Here is a 17,158-nt window from a genome sequence, read left to right as displayed (position 1 = left end):
TGGAACACCTCTCCTATGAAGAAAGGCTGAGAGAGTTGGGGTTGTTCAGCCTAGACAAGAGAAGGCTTTGGGGAGACCTTATTGCAGCCTATCAGCACTTAAAGGGGGGCTTATAAAAAAGATGGCAGCAAACTTTTTAGCAGGCCCTGTTGCGACAGAACAAGGGGGAATGGCATTAAACTAAAGGGGGGTAGATTTAGACTAGATATCAGGAAGAAATTTTTTATGCTGAGGGTGGTGAAGCACTGGCAGAGGTTGCCCAGAGAGGTGGTGGATGCCCCATCCCTGGAAACATTCAAGGTCAGGTTGGATGGGGCTCTGAGCAACCTGGTCTAGTTGAAGATGTCCCTGCTCATTGCAGGTGGGGTTGGACTAGATGACCTTTAGAGGTTCCTTCCAACCCAAACTATTCTGATTCTATGAATAGGGGGGAAGGATCCCCTCCCTCAACCTGCTTGCAACACTTCTAATGCAGCCCAGGATACCGTTAGCCTTTTTTGCAGCCAGGGCACATTGCTGGCTCATGTTCAACTTGGTGTCCACCAGGACACCCATGTTCTTTTATGCAAAGCTGCTTTCCAGCTGGGTGGCTCCCAGTACATACTGGTACCTGGGGTTGTTCCTCCCCAGGTGCAGGACTTTGCACTTCCCATTGTTGAACTTCATGAGGTTCATGTCAGCCCATTTCTTTGTCTTTTAATTGGATGAGGCTGATAACAGACTCCTTAGGCAGTATCAGCTATCATTACTTTCCAGGTATAGTATTTAAATCATTTTCCTAGAGAGCACTGACCATCACTCTGAAAATGAAAAAAATTAACAACCTAGCAAACTAATCACAATTACAGCAAAGATTTTATGGACTCTATTTTGTGAATTAAGGTAAAAGCCTAGTGCATAAAAACATTATTTCTCTACTTTATTTACCTCTTTAATAACATTAATAGAATCATGTTTCACATCACCGGTTGGCTGAGAATTTCTAGTTTTAGGTCAGTGATTATGTTCATATACTTTTAAAGTAAATTAACCACAGCAGGCCAAGAGAATTAGAACTGACATAAAAGGTCTTTCGAAATTACCAGTTTTAGAGATTATTATGCCTTTTTCTCCTGTCAAACAGACATAATTAATCAGCCAGAGAGCTTAGCTACTCTTGCTACTGACACCACTGTAATAGGCTGGTGTATATACATAGCACATTGCCCTGTTCAGTTCATTGATTTTTACAAACATTATTCCAACTAATATCAGGAGATTGTATTGTTATAACATTTCCAACTACAGGCATTTAGTATTTGCAAATATCTTAAGTAGCTGATTTTCTGTTAAGATGAAGACATTATTTTAGGTAACAATCGAAAATAAGGCTAAAGGACAAATAATGTGCCCATCACATTAGGGAAACACTAACACTTAGAATTTCCTAATCTCTCACCACAAACTTTAGCCATAAGATTAACATGAGAAAATAATTCATTCCTCCTCAGCACAAGTCTTTAAAGTATGAAATTAATTTCCAAAAATGACAATGATACAAGGATAGAACAATGATCAGAGGAATGGAACTTCCTCTATATGAGGAGAAATGTAAGATTAGGACTCTTCAGCTTGAAAACAATACTGTTGGAGAGAGGAAAAGGTGGCATTATAAACAAGAATAGCTAGAGAAGGTGAACAGGAACATCATAAAGATGAACAGGAACATAACAATGGAAGTACAGTGCATATTAAACTACTAGGCATCAGGCTTAAAACAGTAAAAAGGTGTATTCTTTGGATTAAGTGAATAATTAAAGGAATGAACTCTCAGCTGTAGTATGCAATTCATGACAAAGGTAGAGATCAATGCAAAAAAGCAGCTAGACAAACTCATGACTAAGAGGTGCCTCAAGGGCTTCAAAAGAGCCAGACACAATCTCAGGAAGTTTCTAAGCGGCTGGACCTGATTAGAACATACCCAAAGATCATTCAATCTTGGTCCAGTTTCTTGTATCTTTCCTGAAACAGCTCTTGGCAGCCAGTACCAGTGGACAAGAGTTTACACAGGTTTTCATTCTGAGGCAGCACAAACAACCCAGTGCTCACCCTGCTCAAATCAGTTTCTAACATCGCACTAGTAAGTGTATGCCAGCAAAATCTTGCTCCAAGGTTTTACTGTTGATATTGTACTGCTTCACTTTTGAATAATTAAACTGTTCAGCTGTTTAAATTTTCTATAAGGTAAGCCAGGCATGCACAGTATACTCTCTGAATGAATTTAGTATAACAAACAACCCGTTAAAGCCAGCCAAATTGATAGTATTTAAATTTTGGTGATGTTTTCAGGCTTGTTGCCTTTTTTCCACCTAGTGGTAAAAACATCACAAAACCAACCAAAAAATGGCTTTGATTTAAAAAAAAACACTTTTAATGGTAAAGAGGAAGAAATTAAGCAGCAAGAATTACATAAAAAATAAAAATACCTTTGTTTCTCTAGTTTCTTCAGATTGTCTTTCTTTGCTTCTAATCTTTGGAACCTGTAACTCTGAAATCTGGCTTTCCTGTGATGTATCATCCCTAATATTTAGGGTTCTCAGTTTAGCAGATTCTGTTTCTAGTATAACATCACAGCTATCTTCAAAGCTGAAATCAATAAAAGCACACAAAAACATTCTATTAGTGTATTTTAATGAAAAAGCCATTATTGTTTACAGATAGATCAAGTTGCACAGAAAAATTATGCAATTTTGACATTAAATAACTACATGAGTTTCAGAGAATCTGACAGGTTTTAGTGATGTTTGCAGGATATGAGCTTTAAAACAACTTTTGTACTTCTGCAATGCTGTTACATGAAGATGTTAAAATCTCATCTAAATATTCTAGACTAGACACTTTTTTAAAACAGACTTTACTAATATAAACATTGTATACAGAAGCTTTTTTTTCCTCCCTGACCTTCTGTAACAATCTATGTTGAGTTCAAAGACAAATACTGTTCCTTCATACGTCTCCAATGAGGTATTAAAGCACATAAAAGTTCTGGCAATTTATATGAAATAACAAACAATTACAATACAGCTAAATAAAACAATTAACATGCAATATTCTGAAGTAGCACTAACAGCTTCATAATGACTTTTTAGGTTTACCACTTTCTTGTATAACAAGTTTAATAAAACAAATATCCAGTTTCTTTCTAGTAAAAGAATGACCAAAATTGAAACTAAAAGCTTGCCTCCCACCTAGGTGCTGCACAAATAAAGTCCAAGCAACTTTCCTTTCCCACAAGAACCATCTTATTAAAAACAGATATAAATTCCAAGTGTATAGCAACACTACTTAGCAACATTACCAAGCAGTGTTTTGAGAGAAATATTAGGAGTTAGAATAAACCAATAGCCTTCATGAATACCCTAAAAAAAAAAGTGAAAGCAGTTTTGGATGGGATTTTAGTATTTATGTAAATTAACTTTGCAAGGGCAGCCCATCAGGGCAGAGAATATGAGAGCATAAATTAAAAACAAAAAATCTGTCCATTCTGTGCCAGTTAACGTGATGGTAAGCATTTGAATAAATAAAACCAATATTAAAAACTTTAAACTATTTTTTATTTTGCCTAAGCTTTCCATTGTAAACATTACCTGCATAAATTGACATCACTTTCTCTCTCCATTATGTCATCCACTGATAAACAGGACTCTGATCTCTCGTCCTCTGTAACAGCTGTTTCATCTTGTTTTCCTTCAATGACACTATCCAGTTCTTCTCTACAGGTAGTACGACCATCATTGTTTGCATCACATACCATTTTTTTTTCTGCTAATGAATAATAATTAAATCAATTTGAACATTCTGGGCAACATCTTAGAATTCCAATTCTCACATCCTAGCTACAGTGAAGCAAAAGTGAATTTAAAACAAAAAATCCCAGTAGAAAATGCCTAAGTATTAAGATTTAAGAGAACTATTCTCAGCAAAAATAAAATGCTTAGATTTACTATGAAACCTGATTTTGAAAGGCATTGTTCCACAACCTCCCAAGGCAGATCAGTGATACAAATCAAAACCCAAGTTCTCATTTTTAAGTTTACAGTGTCTTTATATAAAATTTATATTTGAACATTTGAAAGTGAGCATTTTTGCCTCTTACTTTTCTTAGAGGATTTCCCTTCTTCAGCAATTTTTGAAGGGACAGCCATTTCTTCTGGAAGATTCTCCACTTCCTGTTCAAGACCATCTTTTCTCTTCTTTCTCTTTTTTGCTAACGCTGGCTCTAATGCAACCTGTTCTTCTGCCTGTTCAGAAATGCCCAAAGATTCCTCATTTTCTTTCTCAGCCGTCACAGCATCTGCTTCTGTTTCTGCATCAGAAATTCTGGCTTCCTGAAGATCATCTTGATCATTAGCAGCTTCTGTGCTGGCAGCTTTTGCTGTTGAGACAATATAGTTCCTGGTCAATAGACTGGTGGAGTATTAGGAGCCATAAATTGCAAAGATATTTCCACTAGCAACACCTTCTGAATTCATACATCACTGCCAATATACTGCCAGGCCTATGAGCAGGACCATGAGAAGTCGGTCACTGACTTAACACAAAAGCTTCAGCATAGATTAACTTCAACTCTAAATGCAAAACACATTCCATCCACAGGACAACACTTCACCAGGGTAAAGTCAATATAGGATATAAAGCCAATTTAGTAAATGTTCTTGGTTCCTATACTTTTTAGCAGGTTACACAGTCACTTTTGGATGCAGGAAAAATAGGCACTGCTATTCCTGAAAAGAATTATCATATCCCTGCAGAAAGAGGTGATGATGGTTGCAGAAAGTATGCCATGAAAAAGTAATTTCAATCAACAGATGTACTGTAGTTATTCATTCTTATTTACATAAGAAAGCCGAACTATTATCTAGCTAATAATTCACAGGTTCTTTCCTGGGTTTGAGTTTCTAGAATTCTCCTCCCTCCCCTTTTCTGGACATTTTGTCTTGATCTTGTATTTATGCAGAACATCAACCACCAAGAACCTTTCCCTGTCCTTTTTATTATTCTTACATGAACTTGTTCCCCTGTAATTAAGAAATCCAAAATGCAAGAGAAGTAGAAAAGCATGCTCATACTGCTTTACACATAGTACCTTCAATCTACCATTAAAGTCTATGACCAGAATTTCTATATGTAGCTGTAAGTCCTAATAGGTGGGACATTTTACTTAATCAAATCTGAAATGAAGGCTACAGAAAAGCAGCAGCTATGTCAATTTTAAGAATTAAACAGCGATGTTGCTTCCTAGCTAGCATCCCCTTTAAAAAGGTTGTTCACTTGTCTGTTCCACAATACCACTTAGAAGTGGGTTCTTGTGGAACAAACAAGTGAACAACTCAACAGAATTAGCACGGAATTTTTGAAATGGTATCAGTATAACTGTTTTTAGCTCAAGCACATCTGTGAAAGGTCCTTTCACAGGTACTGAGGTAGTAAGACACTATATGGTGATCGATAGTGATTAAACATAATCTTTATCCTTTTACTTTGAACAGACCAGAAAACTAAAACAAGTTTTACAGGACTCCTTGAAAAGAGTCACACCCTTCAGACTTAGGGAGTCAAACTATAATTAAAGGTGAAACAGAACCCTTAAAAGAAAAGGGTTTAAAATAGAAGAAAAATTTAAATTAAAAGTCACAGAAGACCTTGCCAAAAATATGGGTTTGGCCCAAGGATTCTAAAAGTGAATTAGTTAGCAACTCATGGAGATACTTATCAACTGTTAAATTAGAATATCCTGTTTAGAATATCAGTGCTTCAGACTGTGGAAGAGCACTAATCTCAGTGTGGTCTCACATTCCTGCCCAGAGAAAACACACCTCAGGAAACTGGCTGCTACCAATTATTACCATCCTGCACATCAGTAAACTACATCTGAAAAAGTTACACTATGAAGCCAGGATCCTCTTGCCCTGTCTGCAACAGGGAAGGAAAAGATTCCCTACGTGATGTTTCCTCTGCTAGCAACACATTACTGACCACTGCTCTGTAATGATCTCTCAAGCATTCTTTTGAAGTACCTTTTGGCTTCTTCCGAGGCCTTGATGGCTTCTTTTCCTTTGGCTTCTGGCTTTTAACAGTCTTTTGCTTCCTCTTTTCCTCATCTGCTAAGACCTTCTCAAGCAGCTGGGCAAAGAATTCAAAATCAAAGGGCCGCTTTTCTTCTATCAGATTAAAGCAAAGAAATAGAAAAGATTTCAAAGTTGATAACTTTTCCAAGTTTCTGCTTTGTAAAATAATCAGTGGTACATGTTATGATATTAAAAAGTGAAGGTTATATAAATTTAAACAGAGAATTGTTTTTGAAAATACTTTCTGTATCACTTGAGCACGGACTAGAGTTGACATGTATGTGGATTATGGTAGCTTGGTTTTAAAAAACAAATAGTAAAAAGCTTACAGTACTTAGTAGTTTAGAAAATTTAAGAAGTGACAAATACATGAATTGTACCATAGTATCAAATAATGTATTAACATGCTGCTCTAGGACTTATGTAGCTCATTCAAATAACACACAAAGCTTTTAAGGATTCTCAAAGCAGTTTACAAAAGGTAACTGTGCTAGAAATTCCCATGAATCAGAAAAATATTCAACTGAATATATATGGGAAAGTTTATATTAATCTCATTTATCAGACATATAGAAAAGCCAGAAATTAAACCTAAAGATCTTTACTGTGAACCATGCTTTTTATAAAAACCTAAGATTCCCCAGCTTCTGAACTCACCTATGAGCAAAAACTTCTTATAATTAATTCAAGCAAGGCAAAGCACAAAAATTACCATGAAAAAAGATGCCTACCATTTAATGACTCATTGTAGGGTGGGGTACATTTACTTTACTTACTGAAAGCTTTGTCTATCCTCCATCCATTAGCTTTTTCCTCACGTTTGAACTTGTTCTAAAAGCAAAGGTATATTTGTCTTTTTCAGTAAGCAAGAAATGCAACAGAGTATTGTACAAAATGGCAGATCAAGATAAACCTTCAATGCAACAAAATCTTCTACCAACTAAAGTTGATTAAAACTTACAAGCACACTCACAGAACACGTTTGTAATTAATTTTTAAATATAAACCCTGTCACCAATAGATATCACCAGTCATAATTTTTTATTATTTTCAACATTTTTGTCCTTATTTCCAATCTATGCAAGGTTTGAAATATCAAAGATTTTCCCAGCTGGATACCACGAAAGAGGCAACACAGAAGACCCTCACCAAATATCCACTTATGCTTAGCAGCATTTTTCAATTAAAATAAAACCGAGACAAACTGTGTCTAGATATGCTAGATTTACGAGATAATTTGATTGGAATTCAACCCAGCACATTAATGTTTCAGATACTTACTACCTCTTGGAAACAGGTATTAAAAAAGCATTGCTACAGAGCCAGTTAGCATCAAAATTATCAATACTAATAGGAAGCATAGGAATAGCAAATGAGAAACAGAAAAGTGAAAACAGACGTTTAATTGCTTTATTGAGTGCTTTAATTTTTACCTTAATTTCTGCTCTTGCTCTATGAGGAAACAGCCGTCCAATCAAGGAGAAGTCTGTTCCTACCATACTGATAGCTAAAAAGAACATGTCTGTTTCTGGAGCGGAGCGGGGCGGGGTGGGGTGGGTGGGAGAGATAAACACACTTAAGTATTTAGTTAACCATTCTTCTTGCTAGAAAAAAAGAACATGTGTGGTTGGGGAGCGGAGCGGGGCGGGGTGGGGTGGGTGGGAGAGATAAACACACTTAAGTATTTAGTTAACCATTCTTCTTGCTATCTAAAATAAAAACACCTTTCAAACTTAATGCAATGAGATAGGTAACTTTAAGGTTATCTACTGCGGCTGCAAGTTCAGCTGGGCTGGAGTATGTGTGTTATTTTACTTAAGTACCTCTAATAACATCTGCTGAATGAACTATTAACAGAAAGAACTGTCTAATCTATTATAAACCTGCAGAATGTAAAATACGTTTTGTAAAGCTAGTAAATCAAAGCTAACCAACTCGAAATTGCCAATGTTCATTTTTATGAACACAACCACAAACAGAAATCAGAAAAAAGCATGTGTAAAAATACCATCTCCATTATTACTTGTTAACAGGAAAAGAGTGCATTCCAAAAGCAGCACAGTGAATTCTGAAGCTCATTTTTGCACCTACAGTTGTAAAAAAACATTTCCAATTGTGAAAAGTCTTGCGCAGTGTTGTCAGCCTAGAGATAATAATCAATTCACAGCAGGCATAATAAAAAAAACCAACCCACCCACTCATAAAAACACAGCTGTCCCCATACACTGAAATCAGCCCACACAGAGATGGCTTATAGAATTTATTCCTGCCCATAATGGAAGAACGAAATAAAGAAGCTGTTAAGAAGTGCTAACTGTTCCATATAGAGCTCAAATATTTAGCTCACCTTTTTTATAAGGTGTCCAAAGGACACCAGAATCCAAAATTATGCTTTTGATAAGGCAGACTAGCATTTCCACAGCATCTAAACGTCCATGACAAAAAATTCATAGGTAGCCTGCATATCATAAGGCACTGGATTTTTTAAACATGCCAATTTTCACAGTAGACATCAGAGCTCTGCTTGTTGTAAGAGTTTGGAGGGTTGAGACTACGTCACATGTAAGTAGATCCATTTACTTCACTGGAAATAAAAATTCTTGAGTACAAAGCATAGATGGAAAACAGATTCTTCTGCAGACTAAAAACTTGAAACCAAAAATATACTCACCTTTATTTGACCATGGTTTTGTGTAAAAACTTTTCCTGAAGCTGGAATATGTAGTTGTAGAGCCACGCTCAAAGATGGGATCATTTTCTTCTACAACACATGGACCTTTTGTTCTTAGAACTTCTACAGTTAAACTGGAAAAGCAAACACACAAAGAGAGTCATCTGAAAATATTGCTAACAAGACACATAAATGTTTATAAGCCAGCTACTCAGTTTTTTCCTGCCATAAGTCAGAGTTTGTACTGTAATCAGGTGTAATAATTACATTAACATATATTTTAATGGGAGAATGCAGCAAGAAATCATTAACCTATTCAGCTTGTGCAAGTAAATTTGCTTTTCCCTTTTTATAAGGTACAGTACAGACAGACATAATTAAATACCTAAAAAAAAAGACTGTCTTTTTAACATTCAAGAAAATTATTTTGCAAAACCACAAGAGCCTCTCCATATTTTTTTACAATACTTTCAAATTCCTTTACCAGGACTGCTCTGGCCTTACACCTTGGCCTAAACCTCATGCTAATAATATGTCTGGGGAACTGAACAATTTGGTAATCTAATACTTTTAAAAAAAATCATATTCTAAGCAAAGTTACCGAAAACAGGCAGCTGAATAAAGCAGCAACATGCAAGATGCAAAGCTGGAGCAAATCATACTGACAATTGAATAACAGTAAGCAGACACATGCAACTGTGAGAAACAAAGAAGTTCACTAAACAGAAGACATTTGGAAGTTGGACAAATATTCAGCATTCATTCACTGTAACAAAATACATCATCTTCCTCTCTATCTGCTTCTCCAAAAACATTTCTCAAAGAAAATTTGCCACTACTGAGACGCACATAACTGCTGCTTATACTTTGCCATATATTTGCGCTGTTTCCTAAGTTAGGATAGCTCAACTCTCAACACATAAATACACTTACGTTTGTCCCTGTCCAAAGTAACTGTTCTCTATTCACAAACTAAGCAGCAATGTAGTATATATTGTCCTTGAGTCAGGCACAGAATTTGTTACCTTTCTTCGTCCAGAATAATTGAACCATCTTCTGCTACTTTCACACGAGGAACTAGAAGTGGACCGTCCTGACTCTCCTCCCCATTCTCTGCTTCTTCCTCCTCATCTTCCTCTTCATGGTCAGGGGAACTTTTCTCTTCCTGTCTACAATTTTAAGAGACCAAGCAAAAAATAATACTTTTGTTAGTGTTTTGAATTGCTGCTCCATATGCCAGACATTTGACAATTTAATGAACCACCCAGAAATGCAACCCACCAGCAAGTTAGTCAATACATAAACTCTGTAATCTGCTTTTCATTCTATCGTAAAATGGACAAATCCAAAAACATAATATTGAAAGCAAAATGCTCTTTAACCACCCTCCCCTCCCAAATTACAATTTGTTATAAATAAGGGCTGACATCGAATTCTGCTACTTTCACACGAGGAACTAGAAGTGGACCGTCCTGACTCTCCTCCCCATTCTCTGCTTCTTCCTCCTCATCTTCCTCTTCATGGTCAGGGGAACTTTTCTCTTCCTGTCTACAATTTTAAGAGACCAAGCAAAAAATAATACTTTTGTTAGTGTTTTGAATTGCTGCTCCATATGCCAGACATTTGACAATTTAATGAACCACCCAGAAATGCAACCCACCAGCAAGTTAGTCAATACATAAACTCTGTAATCTGCTTTTCATTCTATCGTAAAATGGACAAATCCAAAAACATAATATTGAAAGCAAAATGCTCTTTAACCACCCTCCCCTCCCAAATTACAATTTGTTATAAATAAGGGCTGTGACATCGAAACAGTAAAAAAAAAAACTTACACTGTTAGTATTACCACAGAAACATGTTTTTTTCCAACATCAGAAAACTTTGACTACAAGTACTTCCATCACCAAGACTTACTCTTTCATTTGACCCAGCGCAGAATTTTTTTCTGTTCTCTTTTCTTCTGCCAGTGAAGACCTAGAATTTTATAAAAAGCTAGAGATGAACGTTTGTACAGACACATTTCTGCTTCATTCCACAAAAACTGGTTTTAGTGGATAACGGACAAAGAAACACAAAGCTTTTTTTCAATTCTTTGTACCACATCTAGACTTAAGTCTAACTGAACAACCACCACTGCTTATACAAAAAAATGCAAAATTCATTAAGCAAGGACAAAAAAAAAAGATATTTCAAGCAGTAATCCATTGTAAGGGTACAGGGAATGTGAGAGCGTCTGGTTCATTACCTGCTTAAGGACTACTCAGTGTGAAAGAAAAAATAACAAGGAAAGTGATAAATAAAACACACAAGCACACAAACATTAACAAGCAGGTGATAACAGACAATAACAGAAAACTCATCTGCTACTGAGAGGAAGAACAGGACTTGTATAGCTGTACTTATGTTTATGTGATTGGTTTTGGTAGTTGCAGGAAAAAGGCCCTGCTCTGCCTGTGGTAGTCTGTGCAGCCAGCTGTGTTAGTGTTCCCTGTGTATGTGCACCTCTGGGATGCTCACTCAGCCTTGCTACTGGCAAAACCTGTAAAGGGAACAGTAGCAGCTACATCCATCCAGCTGGAATGGAGAGACCTCCTGGGTCTTGCAGTGCGTTTTGCACTTCAGCACCTAGGAAGGAGAAATGCTTAGCTTCCTGTAGTCCACCAGATTTGGCAGGCAGTCATAACATCCTTAGCAGCCATAACTAAAAAATTTAACAGCAGCAAGTTAAAAAAAAAAAAAAAGAGACTTTCTGTTATTCTGCATTTGTACAGATACAAATCAACACTAGGGACAGGTTCATGTTTTTGTATTTCAACAAGTACACTAATCTCCATTCTCATTTCCATATGAAGACTGAGTAGATGTGAAAATGTCTAGAAGCTTTTGTTACCATTCCAACAATACTGTATCTGTGCTAATACTCCAGATTTAAGAATTCTCCTTTTCACAATTATTAAATTGGTAGAAAAAGAGAAATCATTTCACCTAAGGGGAGAGAGAGAGAGAGTCATACTTACTTCATAGGATTGTTTTCTGGCAGATAGTATATCAAGTCTCTCATGGTCATTTTAGAACGATCTGGTGGAGAACGTCCTTCAATTATTGGAGGCCTGTGTTTCAACTGTTTCCATAAAAAATAATAAAAAAACCCAAACTTAAATTCACCCTGAAGGTACTTTATATTTCACAAATGAATATTTTTCTTTGTTTACAAAGTACCCCATTGGTTCCCCCCACCCTGTCCCCAACAACTGAAATAAGTTTATCTTAAAAGTGTCCCTTTGTCAGAAAGGACACGACAGACCCTTAAGTGATGTACCCCCTCAGAGAAATTCAATACTTGGCACAAGTAAAAGTGAGAAGTTATTCAAAATTACAGAACTCTGTCAACGATGAAGTTGAAAAAATGAGAGAAACTCCAAATCCCAAGCTTCTTACAGCACACTTCCCCATTGTATTACCAACTGTGAAACTTTTAAAATTGGAACGTTGACTCTAATATAATAGCAGGTTTCACGTCAAAAAGGCTTGTGGGTCTAATCAAATGAAAAGATATACAATTTCTCACAAAATCTGTATTATGAGGGAACACAGTGCTACTACTGCTCATAAACAGGCTAAACCCATACAGAGTGATGAGATATCACGGACTATTAGCAGTAAGCAGCTGAAGATCATCAGAAAACACTACTGCAAAGAGATAATGTATGTTAGGTGAATCACATGTCTTTGCCCTTCACACATCAGCACTGCCTAACACAGAGGCCTACCATCCGCTCTTTCTTCAGCTCTTCTTTAAGCATTTCTCTTAACTTCCGAGCTTTGAGGATCCTTTCACGGTCAGAACACATCCGTTTCTCTTTTATGGGAACAGGTTTCGTAGGTAGCTTTTCCTCTTGTGCTCCTGATCTTTCCTGTGTTGGCCTCTCCTTGAGTGGGGAGGGTACATTCTTTTGCAAGGTATCATCATTTTTTTGAGCAGCTACACCTACAGTTTGCTCTTTGTTCACTGATTTTTTTAGTGGGGAAAACTGTGGCACTTGTGGCACAGGTGTTTTCTTTTCGGGCAGCATAGGAGACTTTAAGGAGCTTTCAACATTACTCTTCTCTGATGGAGAGGAATCCTTCTGAAATGAAGCAGTGCCATCAGGAGCCTGTGATGCTCGCCTCTGCGGTTTTGATGAACGCTGAGCAGATGAAGGTCCAGCTCTGGGTTTGACAAGATTGGGCATGGTGGAGATCCGTTTTCTTCTCTGCGTAGGCATCTCTGCAGGTTTACTAGCTTCTCCAGCATCATTTGAGCTATCAGCCTTGTCATCGCTGGAAAATTTAAGAGAGTATTCTGAAATACTTTACAGTGACAGATTTGTAACTCTTACTTTCCAGATATGTTTATGTGCCAATCAATATAAACATAGTGCTACAGAAAAATACAGTTATATACAAGAAGCCACACTAGAGCCAACCTGTAGCTGGTACTTTCTCATAAACTAATCTGCTATAAGAACTGGTATATTATTTTCTAATATTAATTACTATTAATTAATGTTACTGTTACAAGCTAGTTGACCAATAATGCTAAACTCACATGTTCCTTCCCCACCCCCCTCTTTTTTGGAAGGCTCTCTACTTTCACCTGAGAATACCAAACATCATAATACAATAAAGCTTTATAAAAAAAACCCCACATAACATAGGTGACATATTACAAACATTTTAATAAAGCTATATGCAACAAGTAGTTTGATGATTTTTCTTACAATCAATCTGAACATTCCTCTTACACATTTGCAAGTAGATGATATGTAAACTGTGAATTCCAAAAAAAACTCAGCAGCACAAGTAGCCTTTTAGAGGATTTAAGTATTTTTTCCATCCCTTAGGCAGAAATAATTTTCAAATTGGTTGGCAAGCAAAAATGCCAACCGTTATTATCATCCTAAATGTGCAGATTCCTCCAGTGTTTGTCTCCGTGGCTGTTGCTCACAGTAAGACTGCAGCAGAATTACAACTGAGTCATAAAGAGTTTTTTTTAATTTTACATTGGAACTATGCCTTGTTTCTGTACATAAGGACAACCACACCCATGGTTCATTTAGCCATCTTCAAAAACAGTCAGAAGCAAATGCCTTTGTAGGAATATAAGAAAAGCATAAATATACAGTGAAACGTTTCCAAATCCTCTCCAGCTACTATCTGACTCAGGCAAATGCTGCACATGATGTTTTTGTATTTAACAGCCCCAGCAGACTTTTCTGAACCAATTTGTCCCACACTGTGAGTTCATATACGTTTTTAGTATACATAACATCCCTCAGCAAGGAGTTCAGCAGCCTTACTACATGGTGCCTGTCTGCGTGTTTTGAATGAGATCCTTGAAAGTTCCATTCAACATCCTCTGGTTTTTGCACAGCAAGAGACAGTGGAAAGTAATTCTTCCTTCATCTTCTCCATACCAGCTATGTTTTGTGGAGTTTTTAATCAGAATGCCACACCAGATTTCTGAACAGTTAAATGTAATTTAGCAGAAACTGTATTTAAAAAAAAAATATCTTATGCTCAGAGAATTTTTCACGTCCCTGATAATCAACAAAACCATTCAGCATTTAGAAAACAAAATAAAGGAAAGTAACTGACGCTAGAGATACAGGTTTGAGCAGCTATGAAGGAATGCCCTTAGGTTGGAAGGATAAATACGCAAGACATTTTCACATTTGCCTTTACTTTTCTTGCAGACCACACAACAAACACATTGTGCTGCATGTCACCAATTACTGCACTCAGGAAATTAAATTGTGTGACTTCCCCCAAATCCACTCTTCCTGAATCTTCAGAGACACCCAGGCAGCCAATCTTCAAGATGCATCATCTAGAGAGACAGCTCTCCAAGAAGCTAATACTGCGTACACTGCAATAAATCCCTAGGCCTGCTCTCTCCTATTTGGTTGCCGTACACCTTCAAAAGCAACCAAAAACTTTAAGAACCAGCTATTCAGTAGAATTTAGGGTGACCAAACAGGGGCAAGAAGAGAGCAGCTGTCACCTGTGCCTCTTCTACTTGCTCCCACGACTAAAAGTTCCCCTGAGAGTATCCCAGCAGTTTTAGGTTGCATACTACCTTCTCCCTCCAGCTGAGCTGTGGAACCCACCACAGCACTCCAGCAGTCCACGTGTCTCTTCTAATAAGTGCATCATTTTCCAAACCTCTGCTTCTCCAAAGAAGCTCTTTCCTAGCCACTTCCCACACATTTCACTGTGCTGGCAAACTGTGAGGTCTGTACGCTACATTCAACATGAACAACTTCCATCACAAACAGTCTTAAACTTCTTACAACTGCTCTACTTTTTCTTTAAAACAGCAGGATGTGGTTTTGTGGATTTGTTCACTTGGATATTTTCCGCATTTATTGAGGAAAATATTTTATGAGCCTGTTACTTATATGGCAAAGGTCTATTTTTCAAGCCACATGAATAGATTCCTTAGAAAATTCTCCCTTTTGGAACAGCATTGGTGTCTAGTTTTGAAACTTACAATTAGATTACACTGAAGCACCCATTAAATTACAAACACAAAAATCTTTAATAAATCTGCTGAATCAGCAACAGTACCACATAATTTTAAAATAGCAACTATATCTTCATTTAAGAAAAAAGTTCTGGATAACAAAAGATCCAGTAACCTGATCTCCGTAACACATAAATTTTATAAATAAAATTTGAAAGAAAAATATCCTTACACCACATTGCAAAACAAGTTTTAAGTAAAAAAAGATGGAAGATACAAGTTGAATAAAAGGCAGCATGGGTTTACCAAAGACATGTCATGCCAACTAGTCCGATACCTGAATTTCTAGCCACAGGAAACAGAAGACTGTAAGACAACCATGTATTATGCCACAAAAGACAAGTTTCAACTAAAAGAATACGGGTATTCATGCAAGATGCAAAACCAACTAGTTAAAAGAAGGGAGAAAGTTGTTCTGAAGAGCAATTATCAGACTGGGGAAATGTCCTGAAGAACTGGTCTCTACTGCTTTTGGCGGCAATAGAGTTAATTTTCTTCACAGTAGCTCATATGTTTCAGATTTGGGACCAAAACAGCGTAGACAGCACACCCATGTTTCAGTTATTGCTGAGTAGTGCTTACACAGCATCAAGGCCTTTTCTTACACCACCCTGTCAGTGAGTAGCCTGGGGGTGCACAAGAAGCTGGGAGGGGACACAGCTGGGACAGCCGACCCCAACTGACCAAAGGGATATCCCATACCACCTGGTGTCGTGCCTAGCAGTAAAAGCTGGGGGAAGAAGGAAGAAAGGAGGACATTTGGAGTGATGGCGTTTGTCTCCCCAAGTAACCGTTACGTGTGATGGAGCCCTGCTTTCCTGGAGATGGCTGAACACCTGCCTGCCGATGGGAAGGGGTGAAGGCATTCCTTGTTTTGCTTTGCTTGCACGCGTGGCTTTTGCTTTACCTATTAAGCTGTCTTTATCTCAACCCACGAGTTTTCTCACTTTTACTCTTCTGATTCTCTCCACCCCCCCATCCCACTGTGGGGGGGACAGGGATGGGACAGGGACGAGCAAGCAGCTGCGTGGGGCTCAGCAGCCAGCCGGGGTTAACCCACAACAGGGAGATCCTGAAGGACTGGTCCTAGGACCAGCCTTATCATGCATTTCCATTGCAATGAAAAGCACTTAGAAAATTAAACAATCAAAAAAGAAAAAGCCAGAAAGTTCTTCCTCACTAATGCACGAAGAAATGACTACAAAACAGGAAGCGCTGTAAGAATGCAAAATCAAAGTCATTCAGTTATGCAGAGCAAAGAATTTTTGCTGTACACAGCAAACTGGAGCTCCCTGCTGCTGCAGTGCCAGAAAAACTGAGTATCGGACCACACTAGGCCCCTCCTTTGCAGTCTTAACTTATATACTATTTCAAGCACCTGCAGTGCAACCGCAGTAAACAAATGCCGGTTTTGCTTAGGTTGCAAATGCGTCAAACGCCCACAAGTCGTTGTCCCATTGCCACATACACCACTTTCACTAGGCACCGACCGGAGGGCAGTGCAGCAGCTCTGCTTCAGGAGGTCTTCAAGATGAGACAACTCCAAACCAAAGCAGGGACACCCAGGAGGTGACAGGCTGTGACACGCGTGAGTGGAGAGCCCGCCACCACTACATCCCCAGGGGCTACTGAAGGGCGGCGGGCGCCCGTCCCACTCCCGGGGATCCGCGGCCAGGCGGTGGCAGAGGCCCACGCAAGACCCCGCCGGGGGAGTCCCGCGGCACGGCCCACCCCCCTCCCCACACCCTGGGTTGCCCGCGGGGCCTCGGTAGGACTCACCTCTCGGCCTGCCGCGCGGCCGGGGGGGGCTCG

At 38.2% G+C, this 17,158-nt stretch overlaps 2 protein-coding genes across 2 annotated transcripts in view; both read right to left on the bottom strand.

Moving 5' to 3' along the window:
* Window positions 1-10,011, bottom strand: part of BDP1 (B double prime 1, subunit of RNA polymerase III transcription initiation factor IIIB) — a 51,853-nt gene extending 41,842 nt beyond the window's left edge. The window contains exons 1-9 of the mRNA XM_019473593.1: window positions 10,004-10,011; window positions 9,804-9,947; window positions 8,779-8,912; window positions 7,541-7,635; window positions 6,884-6,938; window positions 6,057-6,200; window positions 4,136-4,414; window positions 3,627-3,804; window positions 2,466-2,625 (exon numbers count right to left, since the gene is read on the bottom strand). Of these exons, the coding sequence (XP_019329138.1) occupies window positions 2,466-2,625; window positions 3,627-3,804; window positions 4,136-4,414; window positions 6,057-6,200; window positions 6,884-6,938; window positions 7,541-7,635; window positions 8,779-8,912; window positions 9,804-9,947; window positions 10,004-10,011 (1,197 nt within the window). The remainder of the gene's footprint in view (window positions 1-2,465; window positions 2,626-3,626; window positions 3,805-4,135; window positions 4,415-6,056; window positions 6,201-6,883; window positions 6,939-7,540; window positions 7,636-8,778; window positions 8,913-9,803; window positions 9,948-10,003) is intronic.
* Window positions 10,012-10,187: 176 nt separating this feature from the next.
* Window positions 10,188-17,158, bottom strand: part of LOC109279642 (transcription factor TFIIIB component B'' homolog) — a 10,209-nt gene continuing 3,238 nt past the window's right edge. Inside the window, exons 3-7 of the mRNA XM_019473592.1 lie at window positions 17,126-17,154; window positions 12,552-13,101; window positions 11,799-11,902; window positions 10,696-10,755; window positions 10,188-10,326 (exon numbers count right to left, since the gene is read on the bottom strand). Of these exons, the coding sequence (XP_019329137.1) occupies window positions 10,188-10,326; window positions 10,696-10,755; window positions 11,799-11,902; window positions 12,552-13,101; window positions 17,126-17,154 (882 nt within the window). The remainder of the gene's footprint in view (window positions 10,327-10,695; window positions 10,756-11,798; window positions 11,903-12,551; window positions 13,102-17,125; window positions 17,155-17,158) is intronic.

Source organism: Aptenodytes forsteri, unplaced genomic scaffold, assembly GCF_000699145.1.
Source record: "Aptenodytes forsteri isolate BGI_AS27 unplaced genomic scaffold, ASM69914v1 Scaffold167, whole genome shotgun sequence".
In the NCBI taxonomy this organism is placed as follows: domain Eukaryota; kingdom Metazoa; phylum Chordata; class Aves; order Sphenisciformes; family Spheniscidae; genus Aptenodytes; species Aptenodytes forsteri.
Note: the sequence above shows the minus strand (reverse complement) of the source record. Positions and strands in the feature narration are given on the sequence as shown.